The 20,284-nt window shown below is 23.3% G+C and overlaps 8 protein-coding genes across 8 annotated transcripts; 5 read left to right on the forward strand and 3 right to left on the reverse strand.

The window, feature by feature from the left end:
• The first annotated feature begins 141 nt into the window (after window positions 1-141).
• DICPUDRAFT_51251 (uncharacterized protein) lies at window positions 142-916 on the forward strand. Its single transcript, XM_003293950.1, has 4 exons — window positions 142-342; window positions 416-478; window positions 552-662; window positions 741-916. Exons 1-4 carry the CDS (start codon window positions 177-179, stop codon window positions 803-805), a joined length of 405 nt encoding a protein of 134 aa, XP_003293998.1. The 5' UTR covers window positions 142-176; the 3' UTR covers window positions 806-916.
• Window positions 917-1,519: 603 nt separating this feature from the next.
• On the forward strand, window positions 1,520-5,188 carry DICPUDRAFT_42846 (uncharacterized protein; the record flags this gene model as incomplete). The annotated part of the gene is made up of 2 exons (XM_003293951.1): window positions 1,520-4,046; window positions 4,110-5,188. 2 exons carry the CDS (start codon window positions 1,520-1,522, stop codon window positions 5,186-5,188), a joined length of 3,606 nt encoding a protein of 1,201 aa, XP_003293999.1.
• Window positions 5,189-5,403: 215 nt separating this feature from the next.
• DICPUDRAFT_90488 (uncharacterized protein) lies at window positions 5,404-6,609 on the forward strand (the record flags this gene model as incomplete). The annotated part of the gene is made up of 2 exons (XM_003293952.1): window positions 5,404-5,812; window positions 5,855-6,609. 2 exons carry the CDS (start codon window positions 5,404-5,406, stop codon window positions 6,607-6,609), a joined length of 1,164 nt encoding a protein of 387 aa, XP_003294000.1.
• A 200-nt stretch (window positions 6,610-6,809) lies between these two features.
• Window positions 6,810-8,000, reverse strand: DICPUDRAFT_58784 (uncharacterized protein). Its single transcript, XM_003293955.1, has 2 exons — window positions 7,641-8,000; window positions 6,810-7,565 (listed from the first exon to the last, which is right to left on the reverse strand). Exon 2 carries the CDS (start codon window positions 7,438-7,440, stop codon window positions 6,910-6,912), a length of 531 nt encoding a protein of 176 aa, XP_003294003.1. The 5' UTR covers window positions 7,441-7,565; window positions 7,641-8,000; the 3' UTR covers window positions 6,810-6,909.
• Window positions 8,001-8,688: 688 nt separating this feature from the next.
• DICPUDRAFT_158938 (uncharacterized protein) lies at window positions 8,689-13,066 on the reverse strand (the record flags this gene model as incomplete). The annotated part of the gene is made up of 3 exons (XM_003293956.1): window positions 8,689-10,524; window positions 10,564-11,490; window positions 11,960-13,066. 3 exons carry the CDS (start codon window positions 13,064-13,066, stop codon window positions 8,689-8,691), a joined length of 3,870 nt encoding a protein of 1,289 aa, XP_003294004.1.
• Window positions 13,067-14,506: 1,440 nt separating this feature from the next.
• On the reverse strand, window positions 14,507-15,312 carry DICPUDRAFT_158939 (uncharacterized protein; the record flags this gene model as incomplete). Its single annotated transcript, XM_003293957.1, has 2 exons — window positions 14,507-14,937; window positions 15,084-15,312. 2 exons carry the CDS (start codon window positions 15,310-15,312, stop codon window positions 14,507-14,509), a joined length of 660 nt encoding a protein of 219 aa, XP_003294005.1.
• Window positions 15,313-15,688: 376 nt separating this feature from the next.
• On the forward strand, window positions 15,689-16,846 carry DICPUDRAFT_8076 (uncharacterized protein; the record flags this gene model as incomplete). The annotated part of the gene is made up of 1 exon (XM_003293953.2): window positions 15,689-16,846. A coding segment is annotated over one exon (1,158 nt), but the record flags the coding sequence as incomplete, so codon positions are not given.
• Window positions 16,847-17,454: 608 nt separating this feature from the next.
• Window positions 17,455-18,139, forward strand: DICPUDRAFT_58785 (uncharacterized protein; the record flags this gene model as incomplete). Its single annotated transcript, XM_003293954.1, has 2 exons — window positions 17,455-17,492; window positions 17,568-18,139. 2 exons carry the CDS (start codon window positions 17,457-17,459, stop codon window positions 18,066-18,068), a joined length of 537 nt encoding a protein of 178 aa, XP_003294002.1. The 3' UTR covers window positions 18,069-18,139.
• Window positions 18,140-20,284: the final 2,145 nt, after the last annotated feature.

A 20,284-nucleotide genomic window follows, 5' to 3' on the forward strand; every position in this document is an offset into this window, starting at 1 on the left:
ACTTTCTGTTTTGAAAAGATAATTGAAATGTTTTTTGGAAGGTTTATTTTATTTATTTTATATTAATTTCCATTAATTTTTTTTATTTTTTTTTCTATTTAAACTAAACTTTTTTGGAACTAATAAATATTAAAAATATATCTTTTAAACAATTACTAATATTTAAATACAAAAAAATGAAATTATTACTTACTTTCCTTGTAATTTTACTTACATTCTCTGCTTTTGTTTCTGCTGAAGAGGCTTACTTTGCTTTTAAGACACATGGAAGCCATCATGACTTTGTATTCAAACTAACTGACCCAAAGAAAATTAAAATGGCAAGGGACATTTTATCAGGAGGTATGTGCTAGAATAATAATTTTATTATTAAGTTAATTAATATTAACAAAAACAATATTTCTATTATAAATAGAGGAAACTGAAAATGTACACGTAATGGGAAGAATTAGAAAGACTGGTAAAGACTATAACCCACGTATGTATTTTTTTTTTTATTCAAAAAAATAAAATGGGGATTTATTATTTAACTTTTTTTTTTTTTTATTTAGATTACAGCTTCCATTTAGATCCAGATCAAACTTCCTTTTTCAATATTGCTATTGAAGTTTGTGATGCTACCCTTCAATATACTGAAGACTATCTTGATGAAGCTTGTGGTGGTATGTTAAAAAAATACAAATTATTTATATTTTTTTCTTTATTCCCTTATTAATTTTTTTTTATTTTTTAAAACATAGCTTTCTTACCAGGTTGTATCTTCTGCCCATGGTCAAGTAAATTAACCAAAGAAGTAAAATTATAAAGATTAATATCAAAACTCATATGTCCAACCAATATTGGATATTAACTCCCAAAGAAGAATTTAAATTAAAAATAAAATAAAATAAAAAAAATAAAATATTTAAATTTAAACAATTATTTAACATTTTTTATTAATTAATCTTTTTTCTTATTTTATATTATTGAAATCAAAAATCTATTGTTAGATGGTACTTTATGTGAATAATTATTTGATTATATCATAATATTAAAATGTAACTTTTCGAAAATATCTAATAAAAGCAAAACTATTTCCTTTCATTTTTCTTCGACCCATTAGTCGAAATTAAAAAAAAAAAAAAATTTAAAAAAAATAATTTTAATTTTAAAAAAGATTTTTTTTTTTTTTTTTTTTTTCGTTTTTAATTTATAACTTTTTTTTTTTTTTTTTTTTTTATTTGACACACTGGTCTAAATAAATTTTTCTTTAATTGTTTTATTTTTAAATGTTTTATTTTTTTTTTATAATAAACAATATATTTTAAATAGAGGAATAACAATATTGGATATAAACATATACTTTTATAGCACCAATTTTAGAAATAAAAAATAAAATTCTAAAAATAATTCAATTTTTTAATTTTTTCAAAAATTGTTTTTTTTTTTATATATCAGAAAAAATAATATGATAATATTTTCAATTAAACAATAGATAATAGTAATAGTAATAATAATAGTAAATAAATAATAAATAATAATGATTTCGAAATTATTTACAAAAAAAAATATATTTATAATATTTATTATTTGTTTTTTTATTTTTATATATAACAATAGTTCAATTGAACATAAATTAAAAGAAAAATATATTAAAGATCAATTAAAATATAATCAACAACCCAACAATCATAACAATCATAACAATAATAAAAATAATAAAGCTTCAAATAGAAGTATATTAAAATTTAAAAACTCCAATTTTTTAAATGACATATATCCTCAACTGTACACATATAAACCATCAAATATAAATAATAATAATAATCATGAAGAATTTAATAATGAAGTTAAAGAAGAGTGGTCAGTACTACCATCAGAAATGATGGATAAAAAGAGGATATGTATTGTAACAACCGAAATTGAAGGACCAGTATTAGGTGGTGGTATTGGTACAGCATATACAGCATTGTCTCAAAAATTAAATGAAGATGGACATGTGGTTACAATTGTTCTGGTTAACAAGGTAAAAAAACTCTCAGCGGACCATTGGAGAGAATTATATAAAGCTAAAGGTATCAATTTGGTTATATTGGATTTCATTCAAGATATGGATTCAATTGTAAAAGATAAAGATATCAACCAAGAGAATTATAAAGGTGTAATAGGGTGTACTGGTCCTTGTATTAGATCTTACAGAACTTATCTCTGGTTAGCTGAACACGATGCCGATTTCGATATTGTTCATTTCCATGATAACGGCGGTATAGCCTACTTTACAAGTTTATCTCAACACCAAGGTATTTATTTCCAATCGACCAATATTGTTATTGGTGGCCATGGTCCTCATCTTTGGGAAAGAACTGCCAATAGTGCAAATTTAGATGACGGTAAGCATTTTGAAGTCGATTATTTAGAAAGAAAATCTGTAGAATATTCAAATTGGTTAATATCACCAAGTAACTATATGCTAAATTGGATGAAGTATAACCGTTGGGAATTACCAGTCAACTCTTATGTTCATCAAAATTTGTTACCAGGGGAAAATCAACAATCACAACAACAAAAGGAAGGAGAGTTTTTATTTAAAGATCAAGGCGCAAATGATAACGAGAAAACAGCAATTATCGAAAGAAATGATTTTAGCGAAATTTTATTTTTTGGTAGATTAGAATCAAGAAAGGGTTTAGATATATTTTTAATTGCATTAGACTCATTGGCCGAAATGTTAAAAGAAAAAAATATGAAAGTTACATTTTTGGGATCAAATACAAAGTTGTTAGATGTTAATGTTATGGCCGATTATTATATAGATTCAAAATGCAAAAAATTGGGTATAAATTGTTTAATTTTAATTGGTAAATCACACACTGAAGCCATCAATTATTTAAATAGTCAAAAAGAAAATAAATTGGTAGTAATCGCCTCGCCAATCGACAACTCACCAAATACTGTATTAGAGTGCCTAACCCACAAATTAGCAATCATAGCAGCCAATGTTGGTGGAATTCCAGAGCTTATTCATCCCGACGATAGAAGATTTGTACTCTTTGATCCAAAGCCATTAGCCATAGTAAAGAAAATCAAACAATTAAAAGAAATTGGTGTTTCACCTGCTCGTTTCGCAATCGATGAATGGACCCGTCAAACTATTTGGAGTAACTGGCATTCTGTTGTAAATAAAATCGACGCCGATGATATTAAAATTAAAGAATCAAAGTATAGATTAAATACATTTGACGAAAAGAAGTCTTTAGCAATTATCATACCTTTAAATTTTAAATCAAATTTAGATAACATATTAAGAAATTTAAATTCAATTTCAAATCAAAATTCATACTATTACAATGTTCAAGTTATAATTATTAAAGCAAATTCTCAAGATTATGACAGCATTGAATATGACGAAGTTTTAAATCAAGTTTATAAATTATTAAAGAAATTAAAATTAAACAACCACAAAGTGATCGAAATAAACAACAAACTATTACAACCATATCAAATTTGGAACTCGAAAGAAATTTTAGATATAGATGCTCAGTTCTATTTGTTTTTAGACTTTTATGACTATTTGTCAGATGACGCTTTGGATACTCTAGGTAAAGTTCAAGTTTTTACAGATGCCTCAATCATTACTTCATCTATTTTATTCAACAACAATACAGTATCAGTATTATCAAATAATTTCGAACAACAACAATTAAAAACTCCTGGTGGTCTTATCACAGCTGCTTCAAATCAATTAAACTATCGTTCCTCAAAAGTTCATTCTATATTTTTAGGTTGTTCCGGTATGCCAGGTATCATGTACAATTGTTACGGTAGTAATAATTTTATGATAGAAAGAGATGCTTTAGAAGATATTAGTATTCAATATTCAATCAATGATCAAATTACAAACATTTTCGATATTGAAAATAGTGGTTCTTGGGATTTTTACTCTTTAGCAACCAATAATGGTTACAAACTCGAAACTATTCCCAAAAACTTGTTCATTTCAAATAAATTAGACTATGATTTACCCTCAACTTATAATCAAGAATTGAGAGTTTTAAAAAACTTTGATAGTAAGTAATCTTTACAAAAAAAAAAAAATTTTAAATTTTATATTAATTTAAATTTTATTTTAGATATTTTACCAAATACATTTGAATTATCTGTTTTAGCAACTAGACACTTTTTAATTTCAAAGAGAGCATATGTCAACGAAATTATTACTTCAAATACCAAAGTTAAAGAGTTAACAGATAAATGTAATAGAGCAGTTGAAAGAGAAGAGTTTAAAGAAAATGGCGAAGAGAATAGAGATTATGTGGAATCTAGAGGCCACATTAAAGTAGTATTTATTAGAGGTCACGAGAAATCAGGCACAAGTTGGTTAAAGAAAGTAGTAGATTTACACCCAAGAATTCATATGGCAAAACAAGAGTTTCATTTCTCGATTATCGAAGATGCTTTAGAAAAATTCACAACCAAACCATGGCAAGCCGCTCAAGAACCATATAAATCCTATACAAAGAAATGGTACCGTTCATATGTTAGAAATGTTTTATTATCAGGTGTATCAACATCATTGGCTCCATTAATCGATTGGGTTGGTGAAAAAACTCCATCACCATTACAGCCAGTTATTTCAGGTTCAAAATATATTTTAATCATTAGAGATGGACGTGATGTATTGGTTAGTTTATTTTGGCACTATGTTAGATTGGGTGGTTTCGAAAACTGGTGTGGCAACCATAAACATTTAGTGGATCCACAATACGTCAAGCAATATCGTACTGACACTGATTATTTCCACAAAAATCCTGAAAATCTTTTAGAAAAAGAAATTTGTTTTAGAAAAATAGCTAGTGGTTGGGCAAAAAGAGTTAGAGACGATCAATCTGTTATTCAAGCATTAGAAGCAGAACCTGTAGCTCAAGTTTATACTTTACGTTATGAAGAGCTTCATAGAAATCCTGAAGGATATCGTAAAGAAATTTACGAATTTTTAGATTTGGATTACAACGAAGCAGAACCTCTTTCGGTAGACGATAAAACAATTCCAGGTGGTTTTAACGAAAAATCAGATAAAAACAAATTCTTTAGAAAAGGTGAAATAGGTGATTGGAAAAACTATTTTACTGAAAATAATAAAAAATGGTTTAAAGAAGAAACAGGTAATTTATTAATCGAATTGGGTTATGAACTATCAAATGATTGGTAATATCATATAAAAAATCAAACTCAACTAAAAAAATATTTAATAAACCTTAAATATTTTTAAAAGATTTATCTTTAAAAAAATTTTATTTGTTATTTTTTATTCATTTAATTCTTTATTTTGGACAAATAATTTTAAGAAATTTTTTAGAAAATTATTTTTTATAAAATATTTAAAAAATACCAAATTTTTTATTTTTTTTGCTAATATTAATATTAATGGACTTGGATATATACAACAATGATGAAAGAGGTTTTTTATATATTTTTAGAAATATATATTTAAAAAAAGAGATTTTAAAACATTTAAATTTATTTAAACAAAATTATAAAGTTTCTTTTAAATCTTTTAAAGAATTTAAAAACTATAAATATAAAGATTATATAATAGATTTGGAATGTGATTTCTATGAAGGTATATCAAGAATAGAGGACTATCCAGCATTTGTCGAGAATTTAACATTTGGCGAAAGATTCAATAAACAATTGAATGAAGGTGATTTACCCACAACATTAAAGTCTCTAACATTTAAGAACTTTTACAATGAACCTATATCCAAAGGGGTAATTCCTCCAAGCGTCGAGAATTTGTCTTTTGGTGATTTATTCAACCAATCTCTTGATGATGGTACTGGAAATACTATACTACCAATTAGTCTGCAATCCATAGCATTTGGTTATATGTTTAATTACCCTGTTGGTAATGGTTTAATTAGTTTACCAAATTTAAAAAAACTCTATTTTGGTTACAACTTTAATCAAAAACTTACCATTGGTGATATTCCATCAAGTTGCAAAGATATTAAAATGGGTGCTAAATACAATCATCCATTATCTTCAGGTATTATTCCACACGGAGTAGAGATTTTATTCTTTGGGAGTGATTTTAACCAAGAGATTCTTGAGGGCCATATACCCAGTACCGTAAAAATTCTTAAGCTTGGTAATAGCTTCAATCACCCTTTATCCACCAACTGTATTCCTACAGGATGTGAAACAGTTATTCTATCCAACGATTTTAACCATCCTATAAAAAAATCCGATATACCATCAACCTGTACATCATTAGTTTTTGGGAAAAGTTTTAATCAAATTATAAAAAAAAATAGCTTACCATCTGGAATACAGAATCTTACTTTTGGTCACAACTTTAATAAAAAAATTGAAATGGGAGCTCTTCCTTCTAAACTAAAATCTATAAAGTTTGGGTTCAAATATAACCTTCCTCTTACACATAACCTAATTCCACCCAGTGTTACATCGATCGAATTTGGTTTTTCTTTTAAACAAATTCTTGCTGACGGAGATATTCCAAATTCTATAAAAGAGATAACCTTCTATAATGAAAAAACCAATTTTGACCTATCCTCAATCCCCTATTCTACAAAAATATATGTTGGTTGTTTGAAAAAGATTATAAATTAAATTGAAAAAATAAATAATAAATAATAAAAAATAAAAATTAATATCAATCTCAAAATCTCAAATCAAAAATTTTGAAAACCTTAAAAAAAAAAAAAATAAAAAAAACTTTTTTCTGACAACCTTTAAAATAGAATAAATTATATTTATTTATGAAATTCAAAAATAAACCAAAAAATTTTATTAAATTGAATAGTTAATATGAGTTGCAAAATTTGTGATAATAATTTTATTTATTATTTAAATTAATAATACTTAATACACATGATATTATCCGTCATTAGTATTTTATATAAGTTCCAATTATAATTTTGGATGTATGTAATCGGGAAAATATATTATTTTTTTTTGATCGGGGTTTGAAATGGAGTCAGGTTCTAAAGGGTAGACCACATCGCCCAAACTAATATCATTTATAGAGTCAGGGATAATACCTTTTGTAAAACGTTGAGAGAAACCATTATCAAATAGAATATAATCCATATGATTTGGAATTGAACCGGGTATTAATTGATACTTGATGTTATATAAGTGCAAACCTTTTACGGTGGGTGGTATAAAATTAAGTGGTTGATCAAAACCATCTAGTAAATATAATTGTGAAACTGTTTCTGGAATTGAATCAGGTGTTAATTGATAATTAATGTTTTCTAAATACAAGTGAATTACAGTGGGTGGTATAAAATCAAGTGGTTGATCAAAACCATCTAATAAATATAAAAATTCAACTGTTTCTGGAATTGAATCGGGTGTCAATTGGTATTTGATGTTTTCTAAATACAAGAGCTCTACAATGGGTGGTATAAAATCAAGTGGCTGATCAAAGCCATCCATTAATAATAAATGTCTAACTGTTGGAATATTCTCGAGTAAATGTTGGGTAGGTCCAATAGCAAGGAAATCCTCTTCTATACTATAATCGCACCCCTCTTCATAAATTTTAAATTCTTTTGGACACACTTTAAAAGGAATTAATAAAAGTACTATTAATATTAGTATAAAATAATTAAAAAAAATTTAATGTTAAAACTTACCTTTCCATTTTAAATAAGGTTTAATTGAAGGATTATTATTAAGTACTTTTAAATATTTGTTTGTTAGATCTTTGATTGGGTCAAGATTATTTTCTTGAATTATTAAATGAGTATCTTTATATTCTGGTAAGTTATTATTATTTATATTTGATAAAAGATTGTTACATTGATGCTTGTGTTTTAAAAGTTCAATAAATCCACTATCAATATTATAAACATCATTATTATTATTATTATTATAATATTTAAGAGCATTATTAATTTTATCATTATTGTTTTCTATTGTTGTTGTTATTATATTATTTACATCTGTATTTTCGTCTAAATTAGTTAACAATAATCTTTTGATATCGTTTTCTTTTGCATCGATAAAATTTTTTAATTCCTTAAATATTTTTAAAGTTTTATCAATATTATTTGTATGGTTATCTTTAATTTGTGTAAATTTATTGTTTGATTCATCCAATATTTTTTTATTACTATCTAAATAGTAGTTTAGTTTTGGTATTATTTGATATTTTATATCTTTTTGTATTTGATTTCTTAAATTTATATCAGTTAATTTTTTAAAACCATGACCATAATGAAAATCGGTAATACAATCGATACAGACAGGAGGGTTATTTGGACATGTTGAACATATTGAAATTATATCTTTGTGGATATGATCTAAGCATTTGGTATCATATATTTGATTATTATTTGACATTATTTATTTTTAGAATTTAAAATAATAGTTTTATACAATTATTATTAATAATTTATTTATTTTTAAAATTGTTTTATGACAATAAATTTCCTCACAGGTGCGATGTAAAAAAAAATTACAAAATTTTTTTAAAAAATAAAAAAAATTAATTTTTTTTTTTTAAAATAAATAAAAAAAATATAATTCAAAATACTTCATCATTTCTTTTATATATCCAGAATCTAGTATTTAATATCTATATGTATTTTAAAACTCACTCCATCACTTATAAAATAAAATTTCCAAAAATAAGGGTCTTTTTATTTATTATTTTATTAACAGTATAATTATTATTTTTATTTATTTTTTAATTTTATTTATTAAAGATTTATATAAAAATGATTCTTCTTTGTTGACAATTTTTTTAAATTCACATTCTGTCATTTTTATATAATTTAATAGTAAATCTGCAATTTCTACGTATTTTAATTTTAATGCTCTTTCTAAAAGTTTTTTAATTTCTTTTGTACTGAAAACACCTTTGGTGTTATTTTGTTTTTTAATTAAGATATTACCATGTTTCAAAGCTAAGTATTTTAGAAATTGAAAATTCCCAAAATCTAATATTATATTAGAAAAATAGTAATAGGTTTTAAAACAATAAGTATCTTCAGTTTGATTTTCTAAATAAAACTTGAAAAACATGTCTAAAAACAATTGGTTAGCTCTACACGGCGGTACCCTTTCTAATATTTGAAAAACACTTAAATTCTCAAGTTTGGATATATCATCAAAACGACCAGTTTGTCTTAAGAGATCGAGCATCATAGATGTTGATATAAAAAAATGGATGATTCCATTGCCAGAGTTTACTTGTAAATTATGAAAATAACTGTTATAATATTCTAATTTTACTTGATTTTTAAATAACCAATCTCCAATTAAATATAACCTTTCACCTCCATATTTTTTGAAAAGGTCAGCTAAAGGTATTGTTCCAAATCTATTGAACTTGAATAGTGAAATAAATAAGGCTACTTGTTTATTTTCGTTTAAATAATTTGAAAATATGTTGCTAAAAATAGAAAGATTAACTTCTTCTGGGAGATGGTAAAGATTTGGATTGCTGAGTGCCCTTATTAACAATTCTAAACCAAGTTCTAATTTCATACCTTTTCCTTTATTGGACTCAAACTCTGAAATCGAAAAGGTTCTTTTTAAACTTTCCATAAGATTTTCATAGTGTTCTATTATTGAAAAATCTGAAATGTAAATCCAATTGGAATTATTTGAACTAAAAAATACATCTTGATATTTCTTGAAAAAGTAATCTAAAACTGCTGTAGATTTGATCCCTTCAAAAATGGCTGGAAGATTTTTGAAAAACACAATTGTGTTATCACGGAGTAAATAGTTTATAAAATCGATATTATTTGTTTCTATAATTGATTTGAAAATTGGACCCATGTCATTTTTTTCACATATTTTTGTTATATCTTTGAAAAAATCAGAGAAAATTGGTGATTGAATATTTCTGTACTTTCCCATTCTAAAAACATCTAAACATTGTTGATAATAACCACTTATTGATGAGTTTAAATTATTGGACAAAACTTTAAGTTCTTCGATAATTTGATCTTTCTCTTTAAATAAAATATAATAGTTGATTGGAATGGTTGATTGGAAGGAATATAAATAATCTAAAGATTGTAAAATAAGAGACTTTAACTCCAAAGTGTCGATACCAATTGCTTCAACTTTCAAATTTGTTTTTTCATTGTCAAAATCTGTGATTGTGGTTTTATTTTCATTTATATTTGCATTTGTTGATATTTCTTTATTTAACTCACTTGATAAATTTTCTTTTTTAATAATTGACTCTAAAGTATTAATGTATTTATCTTTTTCTAATAATAAATTGACAATTTTATCCCTTTGATCCCCATTTAAAAATAAGCTATCTAAAAATGCGATGTAATCTTTGTGGCCCTCACTATCACCATTAGTGGTGTTTTTATTGTTGGCTATACTATTGTTTATTAAAACTGATGTAGTATCTAACAAATCATGAATACTTGAGTTTAACTGTTGTTCTGTGAAACCTATAGCTGGGTCTGTGATTTCTAGAAATGGTGGTGCTTTAGTAGTGGTGCCTTTTCTTATTTTACCAATATTTTTGACTATTTTTATTATATGCTTTAATTTGAATGATTGATCAAAAAAATTTAAACTTACTGATACCCGGCTTGTATTCCAACCCTCTTTATAAAGATGATGAACCATTTTAAAACTCTTATAAGATGCAATTGTTGGTAATCCTACTTTATTTAATATATCTTTTCTTGGTATAAATAGTTTAAATGCCAATATATTATTAGTACTGAATATATTTTTTATTATTGATTTATCACCTTCTGTAGAACAATAGTTTTTGAAAAATTTGTCGTAAAAATTTTTATTCTCTTGATTTTCTTTTTGGATATTTTTAAAGGTTAAATAATAACCATCATTTGCATATGAGTGAAGATGTTTAAAAGTTAAAAAATCACCACGCTTTACTTTATCTTTTAGAATTTCGGCTGCATTTGAATAACCATGGAATATCCTGTGAACAGAATATATCATTTGATAGTTATTAGCAGATTTGAAAATAAAATTTGAAAACAAAAAGTTAAAAAGATATTTATTTCTAAAAACCTTCCAAAAAGACACTTCTAGAGGATCGATATCTTTAATTAACAACTCCTGGGTCTTATTAAATGAATTGATGGCTTCCTTTTGATTTGCTTCATTTATTAATGATTTTTGATACAATAATAAATCCTTTATTCTTTCGTACATTTCATCTTTTTTGCCTTTTGCTGGTAACCCTAAACTATTTGAAATTTCTTTTAATTCATTTAATTTATAACTATTATTTATAAAAACATCATAATTTAATGTATTATTATTAATGTTATTATTGTTATTATTGCAACTATTAGTACTACTACTATTATTATTTTCTTCATTACCATTATTAATGTTAGTCTTGTTATCACTATTAATTTCACTATCTGGCACTGTATTTTCTTCTGCACCACTTTGATCAACTTTTTTCTTTTTTTTTGATTTTTCTTCAATATCACTTCCTCCCTCCTCATTATTTAATCTTTTATTTTTCTTCATTTTAAATATAATATAATTAAAAAAATATTATTCTTTGGTGGTGTATTTTTAAAAAAATTTATAAATTTTTTTTAATCAAAATGAAATTAAAAAAAAAATCCAAGAAAAATAATTTTAATAAGAAAAAAAAAAATAATTAAAAAAACCTTGCGAATAATTCCATTTTTAAAAATAGTTGATACTACCCTCTTATATTTAATTTTTGCCTTATTTTTGTTAAAACCTAAAATATTTATAAATAAAAATTTAATATTTTATCCATTTTTTATAATATTTTTTTCAAACTTTTTATTTTATTATTTTTTTTAACCTTTTATTTTTTTTTTTTGGTCCCTAAATATTAAAAATTATTTTTAAAATTAAAGGAGCTTTAACCTTTTTCCCGGGGGCTAAATAATTTAGAAAAAAAGAAATAGAATTAGGGTTTTTTTTTTTTTTTTTTTTTTTTTTTTTTCTAACTTACGAGAATTGAAACTTTATTACAAGCTTGTCTGAGGTTTGGGGAATTATATAAATAATAAGCAGGTGAAGAAGACAATGATTCCTCGTCATCTTCGTCCTCATATTCGTCACTAGAGTCTAAGTATTCTTCCCAATCCTCATCCTCCTCATTATGGGTATAATTATTATTATTGTTAGCATTATTAAAAGATCTTGAATTAGTTGCTAATGAAGGTAAAGATGATGATAAAGAGAATGGTGATGGAGGAGAACAGTAACTACAGCTTCTTAACAATGGGGATGAGAGTGTTTGAATTCTACTGCTACTTTTTGATAATGCTGATTTGTTACAAGTGCATTGTTTTTGATAATTAATACCACTATTATTTAAAGTGTTGATATTATTAGTTTGAATGGGTGATGATTTTGATAAATTTATATTTTTATTATTTGAACTGCTGAGTGTGTTAATTTTACTAAAGCTATTATTTAAACTATTATTGCTGTTTCTTATATTTATATTATTATTACTATTGTTTAAAGTAGAATTATCCTCACTTTCTTTTTTATTATTGTTATTGATGGAGGAATCCAATTTATTATAAAATGTGCCCAAATAAAATATTAATAATGAGATTAATAAACCCCAAGATTTAAATAATATTTGGGTAAATATACATATTGCCACTAAATATTTTAATTTCATTTCGACATTAAATATTTTAGTTGACAATTCCAATGTGTCGATAATTTGGACCATTGTTGGATTTTTAAAAATAATAATTGAAAAAATCTCTTCAAAATATTTATATATTTTAAATTTTTTGAAAAAAGACCCACTATTATTATTATCGTTGATGTTATTATTATTATTATTATTATTATTATCACCATTTAAAACATTAATTTCGTTGAAGCTTTTTTTTAATTGATTTATTTCATTATTACTATTATTATAATTTATTTTATTTCTTTGTGTTCTAAAATCACTTAAACTGGCTATACTATTTCTTCTTCTTGGTTGAACCATTGGTGAAGATGTTGAAATATATGAGTGGGATGGTGATGAAGTTGTGGACGATGAATTCTCATCATTTACAATTGAACCGTCAATAATTTTTAAACCCATTATTTTATTACTATTATTATTATTATTATTATTATTTATTATGTCTATTATTATTTATATATAATCAAAAGTTATTTAAAAAAATGAATAAAAAATTAATCTTTTTTTTTTTATTTATTTTTTATCAGATGAGTTATTAAAAACTTGGGTTTTTTTTTTTTTTATTTGAGGTGTGTTATTCTAATTATTTAATCAAAAACTATATTAAAATAACGTATTGGTACAAAACTAATTTTATTGGTTTGTTTGTGTGTGTGTGTGTAGTGGTGTGTGTTAATAAAAAAATAAAAAATAAAAAAAAAATAAAATAAATTAACAATGAGAAAAAAAAAAAAAAAAAAAAAAAAGAAAATAAAATAAAAGAGTGGAAATATCAAATTAAATAAAATAAAAAAATAAAAAATAAAAAAAAAAAAGGTCTCGCTATTATAAAAAGGGTTTTTTTATTTGAAACCCTTATAATTATTTAAAATGGTTGTGAGTGAGGCAATTTTTGACATCATGCCGTTCCAAAATTAACAAATTTATATTGAGGATAAGAATAAAATCTATGTGTATTTTTTTGTTAATAAAAAAAAAAAACTAATATATTGTATTGTATATATTAAAATTTAAAATTAAAAAAATTGTTTTAAAATAAAAAAGGAAGTTAAGAAATTAAAAAAATAAAAAAATTAATTTTATAAATATAAAAAATATTTTTTTTTTTTTTTTTTTTTTTTTTTTTTTTAACAAATCTTTTTTTTAAAAAAAAAAACTTGGGGATACATTATAAATCCCCCCCAATAAAATATAAATATAAAAAAGAAATATAAAATTTTAAAAAAAATATAAAAATTATAATTTTAATTTAATTTTTTTTTTTTTTTTTTTTTTTTTTTTTTTTATTTTATTTTATTTTATTTAAAAATTTCTTTTAAAAACAAAAAAAAATTTTTTTCAAACTTCTTCTTTTTGGGGGGTTTTTTTAAAAAAAAAAAAAAGTTTTAAACCCCTCTCCCAAAAAATAAATTTTAGGGCAAGGGAAATTTAATATAATTTTGGAGGAGTTTGAAATAAAAAATAAAAAAAATAAAAAATTTATTTTGTGGTTATTTAAATAAATACTGTTAGCATTTTAATTTTAAAAAAACTGACAACAATAAAAAAAAACCATGGTTTTATCAAAACAATACTAATGTTAGTTTTTTTAATGTGAGATATTTAACATGTCGGCTATTAATATGGGAGGTGTCAAATTGCATAAAAATTGAAAAAAAATACCATGTTGAAAATACCCTCCATCTTGTCCCAAATATCGCATTTATCTAATCCAAAAATGAAATAAAATATATTTTAATTGAATTTGTATAATATAACTATTAAAGATTATAATTATTTTTTTTATTTATTTATTTATTTATTTATTTGTTTTTTTTTTTTTTTTTTTTATATTTCTTTTTATTTCTTTTGCTCTCCCTCTGCTTCTGCTTCTTCCTCTTCTTCAAGCTGTGAATTAAATAATACAATAATATTTACCATAAAACCAGCTAATATACAACTTCTAACAACTAAAAATGATTGAACTGCAAATTGGGGATCGTCTAAATCACTGAAAAACAACTTCATTCTATTTAAACCTGTAAAAATTTTAGTATCATTTTCTTTTGAATCTACGATATCTTGAATCAATTTAATTAAAGTTGGTGTTGGTTTTGGTTTAAAAAAATCATCATCATCATAAACAGTTGTATCTGATTCATCCTTTGGTACTTGATCTAAAAGTAAATAATTCATTTGATCTTCTTGTAGTTCTGGTGCTGCAATTGGTGAATAGTTGTCATATAAATCCAAAGATTGTTTTAAATCATCAATAGATGTTAAAATCATTGCTATATATAATAAATATAAACATTAATAAAATACTAACAAAACAATAATAATAATAATAATAATAATAATAATAATAATAATAATAATAATAATAATAATAATAACACCCATTATTATTCTATAAAAAAATAGATTTATAACTTACCAGTTCTATATTCTTTATTTAATGATTTCCACCAGTTTATAAATTTATTTTTTTCATCATTATCAGTCCAAAATTCCAATAACGATTCTCTTAATGAGTTACGCTGTTCTCTCCAATTCTCGACTGATTTTTTAAATTCTTCGCTTTTAAATGATGTATTGATATTTGAAACTCTACCTTCTAAAGTATCTATTAAATTATCAATTTCATCCAAATTAATATCTTTCATTTTATAGTTTTTATTTATACAACTATTATTATAATATTGCTATATATTATTATTAATGTTAAATTATTTATATAAATAATGTTGGTGTTATACGAGTTTCAGTTTTTTTAATTTAAAAAAAAAATTTTAAATAAATTTTAAAAAAAAAAAATGAAAAATCTTTAATTTTTAATTTTTTTTTAATTTTTTTTTTTTTTTCGTTTTAAACAAATCATTCATGTGTTAAAAAATGATTAAAATTTTAAAAAATATATCACAAAATAAATCATTATTAAATAATAATAATAACTTTGTTTATTTAAATATTAATAATAGATTTTATACAACAACAACAACAGATAAAACCGATTTTACAAAATTAATACCAGAAAATGGTAATATACCAAATAATATTATAGAAAAAATTGGTAAAAACTTACACAACGAACCAAACCACCCATTAAACATTATTAAAAAGAAAATTCAATACCACTTTCAAAATGAATTATCAAGTGATCAACATCAATTTAAATTTTTCGATAAATTTCAACCAAAAGTAACAACCAAACAAAATTTTGATGATTTATTATTTCCAAATACCCATGTAGGAAGAAGTCCAAACGACACCTACTATTATGACAAGAACACATTATTAAGAACCCATACCAGTGCACATCAATCTGAAATTTTAAATGATAAAGATGTAAATGCATTTTTAGTTACCGGTGATGTATATAGAAGGGATACAATCGATGCTGTTCACTACCCAGTATTCCATCAAATGGAAGGTGTCAAGGTATTTAAGAGTCCAAATAGTTTCAATTTCAAATACGACCCAAATATTGACTATTACACAAATACTGAATATAAAACTATGCCAGAAATTAAAGAGATTGAAGACGAGTTAAAGAAATCATTAGAATCAATGATTCGTGGTGTTATAGGTCAAGATTTACAAGTTCGTTGGATTGATGCCTATTTCCCATTCACTTCACCAAGCTTTGAAATGGAGATCCTCTTCCAAGATCAGTGGTTAGAAGTATTGGGTTGTGGTGTTGTTCATCCAGGTATTATGAATCATACAGGTTTTACAAATGAAAGAGCATGGGCTTTTGGTATTGGTTTAGAACGTTTAGCAATGATTTTATTCAATATCCCAGATATTCGTTTATTCTGGACCCAAGATAAAAGATTCCTCAGTCAATTCGACAATGTAGATAAAGACCCAAACAATTTAACCAATATCGATATCAAAAATGTACAATTCCAACCATTTAGCAAATATCCATCATGTTTCAAAGATGTCAGCTTTTGGATCTCTGACGATTTCCACGAAAATAAATTCTACGAATTTGTAAGAGAAACCTGTGGTGATTTAGTTGAAAAAGTAGATTTGGTAGATAATTTCCACAATAAAAAATCCAACAAAACCTCTCATTGTTATAGAATTCAATATCGTTCTATGGAACGTAATCTTACAAATAACGAAATTGATGAAATTCAATTAAAATTACGTAACCAAGTTGAAGTTGCATTAAATGTTAAATTAAGATAAAATAATAAAATAAATAATTTTATAATAATAATAAAATATAATAAAACTTTTTTTTTTTTATATTATTTTTTTTTTTATTTTATTTCATATTTTATTTTTTTTTTTTTTATTTTATTTTATTTTATTTTATTTTATTTTTTTGGTAATAATTATGATCATATGGTGAGAAATAAATTTTTATTTAAAAAAATATTAAATAAAGAAATATTTATGAATAAAACCACACTTAATTATTTATTAATTTATTTTATTTAATTTTTTTTTTGAATCTACAAAAAAGAAGATTTTTATAATAATGAACTTTTTAGGGTTCATATAAAAATAATTTTCAAAAAAAAAAAAAAAAAAAAAAAATACTTTTTTTTAATTTTTTTTTTTTTTTTAAATTTTTTGAAATTGAAATTTTTGAATTTTTTATTTTCTTTTCATTATTCATTAAATATTGTATGTAGCATACCCCCACAGTAATTATATATAAGATTTTAATTTTAAAAAATTAAAATAATACTAATCTATTATTATTTTTATTTTTCATTTCTTATTTTATTTTATTATTTTTTTATTTAAATTTTTTATCTTAAATATTAATATACAATATATTACAGATAAAATGTCACACCCAAACAGTTCCCCAGAAAATCCAAGAGTAAATATTATTTATTTTATATATAAAAAAATTTAAAAATATTTTAATTAACTTTTTTTTTTTTATTGAATCTAGGTTTTCTTTGATATCACCATCAACGGTTCCCCAGCCGGTCGTGTTACCATGGAATTATTCAAAAACGTCGTCCCAAAGACTGCTGAAAACTTCAGAGCTTTATGCACTGGTGAAAAAGGTATTGGCAAAAGTGGTAAACCATTAACCTACAAAGGTAGCGGTTTCCACAGAGTTATTCCAAACTTCATGTGCCAAGGTGGTGATTTCACCCGTGGTGATGGTACTGGTGGTGAATCAATCTATGGTATGAAATTCCAAGATGAAAACTTTACCATCAAACATTTCGGTCCAGGTACACTCTCAATGGCCAATGCTGGTCCAAACACCAACGGTAGTCAATTCTTCATCTGTACTGCCCCAACCTCATGGTTAGATGGTAAACACACTGTCTTCGGTCGTGTCGAAAGTGGTTATGATGTCATCAAGAAATGCGAAGAAGTTGGTAGCCAAACTGGTAAAACTTCCGCCAAAGTTGTCGTTGCTGACTGTGGTCAACTTTAAATATTTTATTTAAAGTTATTTATTAAATTTTTATTTTAAAATCCCATATCCAAATAAATTTTGTAAATTTAAAAAAAATAATAATTAGAGTTTTAATGATACTGTTGTTGTTATTATTGTTGTTGTGATGACCATCAACCATTATTTAAAATCTATATTTTAAAGTGCGCCATCAACATCAAAACCAGTAATTTATTTTTATTTTTATTTTTATTATTTTTGCATTAAAATGATTTGTAGTTTGCAATTATTGGATACAATCAATACGGTGATTGTATTTTCCTCTTTTTTTCACATAATCCATAATAATCTTATTTAAATTAGATTTTTTATCCAATTGTTTTCATTGCCTTAGTTTAAAAAAAAAAGAGAAAATTCTGCCTTATATTAATTTTTTATTTTTTTATTTTTTTCACATAAATTATTCATTCACCTAATGAAAACGGCATATAATAATTTTATTATATATAATCAATAACGATATTTTGTAAAATAAATTTTTTGTAATTTGCCAAAGTCGAAATAAGATCATTTATAAAAACTATAATTAGTGATATTTTTTTTTCAAATAATTTGTTCAATAAAAAAAATAAAAATTTTATAAAAGCATGAAAGGGAATTTTAATGAATAAAGTTTAAATATAGGTTTTTAATTTAAAATTGGTTTTTCTGTAATTACAGTTAATTAAAAAAAAAAAAATAGATTGTTTTTTATGTAATTACAAAACTAAACAACTGTTTAAAATTTAATAAATGTGGATGTAAAATATTATAGTATCAGGGAAAAAATTAAAAATTTATTTTTGGAGTTTGTTAAAGTGAAGTTTATATATAGGCGCAACATTTACGAAACACATACACACACTCGCTTACATAAAATATATGACACATAAACATTTATTAAATTTTATTTATTCTATGGTATCAAAGAATTCTGTAGTTTTTTTTCTATTAAGTACTTTTTCTGATTCTTTAAAAAAAAATTTTAAAACACAACCCCAAAAAAAAAAGAAAATATAATCACGAATTGTGGTATAAAAATAACATCACCCTATATAATCCTAATTTATTGGGGATTTATAATTAAGATAGAGATGTAATTGTGATTAATTCCAAAAAAGAGATATTTGTAGTGTTGTCATTAATATAAAAATCTAAATTTAAATTATTTTAATCACGACCAAACTACATTATATTTTTTCTCTGAAACAAAAATAATAAGTAACTAATTCTCTCATTATAAATCATAATAGCTCACACATACCACCCACTCCAACCAAGTGATTTTTATAATAACCAATTTTATATTATAATGTGTTGTTTTTTTTTTTTTCTTTTCCAAATGTTTATTTTAAAAATACTCACAAAATTTTTTTTGATACTCAGATATTTATTTTCAATGTAAATTTTATAATTGATCAATGAGAAAAAAAAAATTAACAATAATCAAAAAAAAAAAAAAAAAAAAAAAAAAAAAAAAAAGGGAAAAAAATTTTAAATTTATTTGATGACCATTTATAAAAAAAGTTGTGTCTTGATTTAAAAAAAAAAAATTAAAATTTTTTTATTTTTTTTGATTTAATTTTTTTATTTTTTATTTTTTTTTTAGGAAAAAAAACAATCAATATTTTTTTCATATAATTTTTTTTTTTTTTTTTTTAATTTATATATTCACATATAAAAATAATAAAATACAAGACAACCAGCCCATTTATAATAACAAGATAGAAATTGTACAATGACATTGGATTTTTATTAATAATCCCCATCCCCCATACCCAACATACATCCTTTTTTTTTATTTATATATAATTAAACACATAATTATTTTTTTTATTTATATATATTAAAGTTTTAATTATTTTTTTTTTTTTCTTTAAAAGGGGAAGAAAAAAGAAAAAAAAAAAAAAAAAAAAAAAAAAAAAGTGGGAAAAAATAAGTTTTGGGGGAGGGGAAAAATAAAAAGAGAAAAAAAAAAAAATGGGGGGGGAAAAAAAAAAAAAATTTTTTTAAAAAAAAAGGCAAAAAATTTGGGGTTATTTTTTTAAAAAAATAAAATTTTTTGTTTTTTTTTTTATTTTTGCCTTTTAAAAAAAAAAAAATAAAAAAAAATTAAAATAGGTGTGGGGGGAAATTTAAAAAAAACTTTTTTTTTTTTTTTTGGGAAAGCGCCCGGGGGTAATATTTTCCCCCCCTTTTTTTAAAACCATTCTCTC

Source organism: Dictyostelium purpureum (genome assembly GCF_000190715.1).
Source record: "Dictyostelium purpureum unplaced genomic scaffold DICPUscaffold_490, whole genome shotgun sequence".
Classification (NCBI taxonomy): Eukaryota; Evosea; class Eumycetozoa; order Dictyosteliales; family Dictyosteliaceae; genus Dictyostelium; species Dictyostelium purpureum.

Coding starts and splice junctions, on each gene's coding strand:
- DICPUDRAFT_51251 (XM_003293950.1), top strand. CDS start 177: ATGAAATTATTACTTACTTTCCTTGTAATTTTACTTACATTCTCTGCT. Junction 343..415: donor AAGGGACATTTTATCAGGAG/GTATGTGCTAGA, acceptor TATTATAAATAG/AGGAAACTGAAAATGTACAC. Junction 663..740: donor TCTTGATGAAGCTTGTGGTG/GTATGTTAAAAA, acceptor TTTAAAACATAG/CTTTCTTACCAGGTTGTATC.
- DICPUDRAFT_58784 (XM_003293955.1), bottom strand. CDS start 7,440: ATGGATGGCTTTGATCAGCCACTTGATTTTATACCACCCATTGTAGAG.